The 3375-nt window shown below is 40.2% G+C and overlaps 1 protein-coding gene across 2 annotated transcripts in view; it reads right to left on the reverse strand.

The window, feature by feature from the left end:
* Nucleotides 1-3164: 3164 nt before the first annotated feature.
* LOC311223006 (insulin gene enhancer protein ISL-3) overlaps nt 3165-3375 on the reverse strand; it is a gene marked incomplete at its 3' end in the record, with an annotated part of 7888 nt that continues 7677 nt past the window's right edge. For both annotated transcript variants that reach the window (XM_084307693.1, XM_084307692.1), the window contains exon 6: nt 3165-3281. In XM_084307693.1, the coding sequence (XP_084163819.1) occupies nt 3165-3281 (117 nt within the window). The remainder of the gene's footprint in view (nt 3282-3375) is intronic.

The raw sequence follows: 3375 nt of genomic DNA on the forward strand, positions 1-3375 counted from the left end.
TTGGAATGAATTCTGTCAGCATGCTAAACTGTCCTATTTATTATCTGTCTTAAAAACTGGGAGAAATAAACGTGTTTATGTTGCTGTCATGGTCATTTGCGTGAAATGGGAATTTGTTTAGGCCTCTGTGTAAAAGTCAATATCATACATTTGAAGACATTTGTTTATGTTTTATTTTAAGTTCTCTGGGGGGAGGATTATTCTATTAGTTTACACTATACAGTATTGTCTCACATCACATGCATGCGCTGTGTTTCTGCTTATGATGTGAGCGAGAATCACCACTGTTTGTTTTGGTTCTGCTTTAATGCACCGATGAGGCACACCCAGTTATATGAGATATTAAGAAAGATATATGGAGCTGCGCATACCATTAAAGACGACATCATCTTTTACACGCTTTCAACATGTATAGCCAGCTGAATAGGGACTGTACATGTGTGAATAATATAGGCTATATATTCGAAAGAGCAGCTCTTCCAATGGGCTATGCGAAAAGAAGAAAAAAACATTTGATTTGTCATACCATATCAAGTGGTGTGGCCACTTCTGATAGTATTTAAGTGTCTGGCGAGATAAATCCAGCGCCCCCGCTATAGTTGTATACGTTGACCTTTATTTTTTAAAATAGTGTGTGTGAGCAATATAGGCCAAGTGTAAATGTGAGTCCGAGTGCATCCAGCCTATATACATTTTACTTCATTATAGGTTAGAATTCGGTGTCTCTGAGGGACAACATATTTCCCCCATCCAATAGCTTATATAGTTTCCATATTGTGGTTAATCATGGCCTCCCTTATCTCCATATTAATAAACGTTAATAACGTCCATACCCTTTTGCAATGACAACCAAACAGATGCACGCATTCAATTAACAGTTTATAGTTGACATGTTCTTTGTTGACATGTTCTTTCTTTCTGGATTGACACCAATTAGTTGCGACTGGAAATAGCTTTACATTTGAACGGCGTGACCCGCATGATCTCATTTGGACATGAATTATTGTTTTAGGAATAAACCACACATTCTTGTGGGAAATGTGCCGTATATTTGAGACACTTTGTTATAAACAAATCAGTCCGATATACGATGTCCTGTGCGGGATTTGGGGTGTCCGTTAATAGGCCTATACATTCTTGTGCTGAAACACCATTGTTTGTATTGTTATCTCTTGTTATCTCAGTCTCTGGCGTTATTTACTTATCGTCCGAAATAGCTCAATTACACATCTATTACCTGTCTTTTGTTATGTAAACTTCCGATTAATATAGTGATTAGGCTATATTTATAGCTGACCAAACCCTTTTCAGCTTGCACAGAAAAAAAAACATTTCCATTCACGCAAATGTAAAGCACAACGTGTTATAATGGGTTATTGTTCAACCGTTTATCGCACTATATCAGAGATCTCCAGTAGTGCACCGTGGGTTGTTGTCTGACGGTCTCTGACCTCATAACGCGACTCACTGACCGCTGGAAGGAAAATAAACCAGAGGCCTGACTGACCCGCCAGGATCATGGCTTCACGAGCCGCCCCCTCCAACTATAGCTCCTTTCAAGGGAGGGTGCAGTTGATTTGTTGTGGTTTCATTCAGTTCAGTGTATCGTTTGCAGGTGATGCCAGGAATAGATAAGAGGTTGCCGAGTCCGGCTCCCATGTCTAGACTTCAGGTTGTGACTTAACTAGCGAAACTGGACGAAGCACAATTCACAACAGATATTTGCCCCGAGAAAGTATATAGGAATGACCGGAGGCGTATATACCTCAGGACTTAATGGTAAAACGCCACTGATTGCGATGATAATATTAAGCCAACCGGCCTGCTTGAGTCCACCCTGCAGCTGCAGGCCAATTTAATTTGGTTGGACAGGATATGCAGCTTTTCCAGTTTATATAGGATACCATTTTTTTACAGGATTTTCGACAATGGTGCATCTTGTCCTATATGTTTATCATTTTCCAATTAATATAATGTTAGTGGATTTCATCCTCAAATATGCATATTTCGTCATTATTATTATTGTTGTTGTTTTTGTTGTTTAGACAAAATACATTTCCCAAACAAGTCTTCATTGACTAATTAAAATATGTCACCATATATGGATTTCATTAGCATTTTATTTTGTACCCGCAATGCAGATATAGTTCTGGTGTAGCCTAATCCTGCTCCCCTTCTCCATACATTCTGGAAATGCGTATATAGAATTGAGTTTTGGGAAGCTATCAGAAGTGAATTATTCGATATCGTATTGGATTTTAGGAATGAAATACAAATAAATTCCAGTGACTACAATGTGGCCTTATTTTCCCAAGAACATTAGATATATAAAATATAGTCATAATATTCGCGTGCTCCTTTGATTTTAAATTTGATTTGTGGCTCTATGGCTATAAATATTGTTCATGAAAACATGTTAAGTATTCAGCTGTTTATTTTGTTCAGTTAATAATTCCTTTATGAATCGCTTTCCTGACAATAAATAATATAACAATAACTTACTTTTCCACCCCCCAAGAAGCTGAAACAGCCTGTCTCCTGCCCAAAAATATCAAATATTTTACAACACGAATAATCTGCGGACGTCATGCTCCGGCCCTAAAGACAACGACATTTGAGTCACTTGGACTCGACAACGCAATAAATGTATAAAAAAAATCGCATGTTGAACAATAAACAAGACACAATATGATCACAATGAAATTGCAGAATGTCCATCTGACTAATAGTTCAACATGGGAAAAAAGATTCCAATTTGAATTCGAAGGACTGCTCGTCCTGTATAGTTATATCCACAGAGAGCTCTTCTGTACAATCTTCTCCTCCCCGTAATGATTCATGCAACATCGACGCTTTTTGTTGTCACGGATATCTCCAAGAAAAATTGGGTTTTGAATAGGCCATACAGTCTTGAAAAAAGGTCCTTAATGGTGTCACTTGGTGGTTGTTCATATGGTTCATATCATCCTTCCATGTCAGAGCATTAAAAAAAAACTCCCTCTCCTCTCTTTTTGGGGCGCTCCTGTGATGAGCTGGTCACATGCAAGGGACCGGGATCATGCTGCATCTCCTGGCCGGGACTGGGGCTTGCTGAGGGGGGGTGGTGGTGTTGGTTGGGGGAGGGGGGGGGGGGGGGGGGGGGGGGGGGGGGGGGGCGCCCGGCCTCACGTCTCCACCGGGCTCGGTACCATGCTGTTGGGGGTGTCCGGTAACTGCGAGGACAGTGAGGTCACGTCGCTACCCGAGGAGTTCCCCATCGAGCCTGATTCAGAAAATGACACCTGAAATGGCAGAGCAGAAAGAACATTGCGTCAAAAGATATAATGGCGACTTTTATTGATGTTGTATATAGGCCTATAATGTTTGCATAATGGT

The sequence above is a fragment of the Notolepis coatsorum genome (assembly GCF_963971535.1).
Source record: "Notolepis coatsorum genome assembly, chromosome: 2".
In the NCBI taxonomy this organism is placed as follows: Eukaryota; Metazoa; Chordata; class Actinopteri; order Aulopiformes; family Paralepididae; genus Notolepis; species Notolepis coatsorum.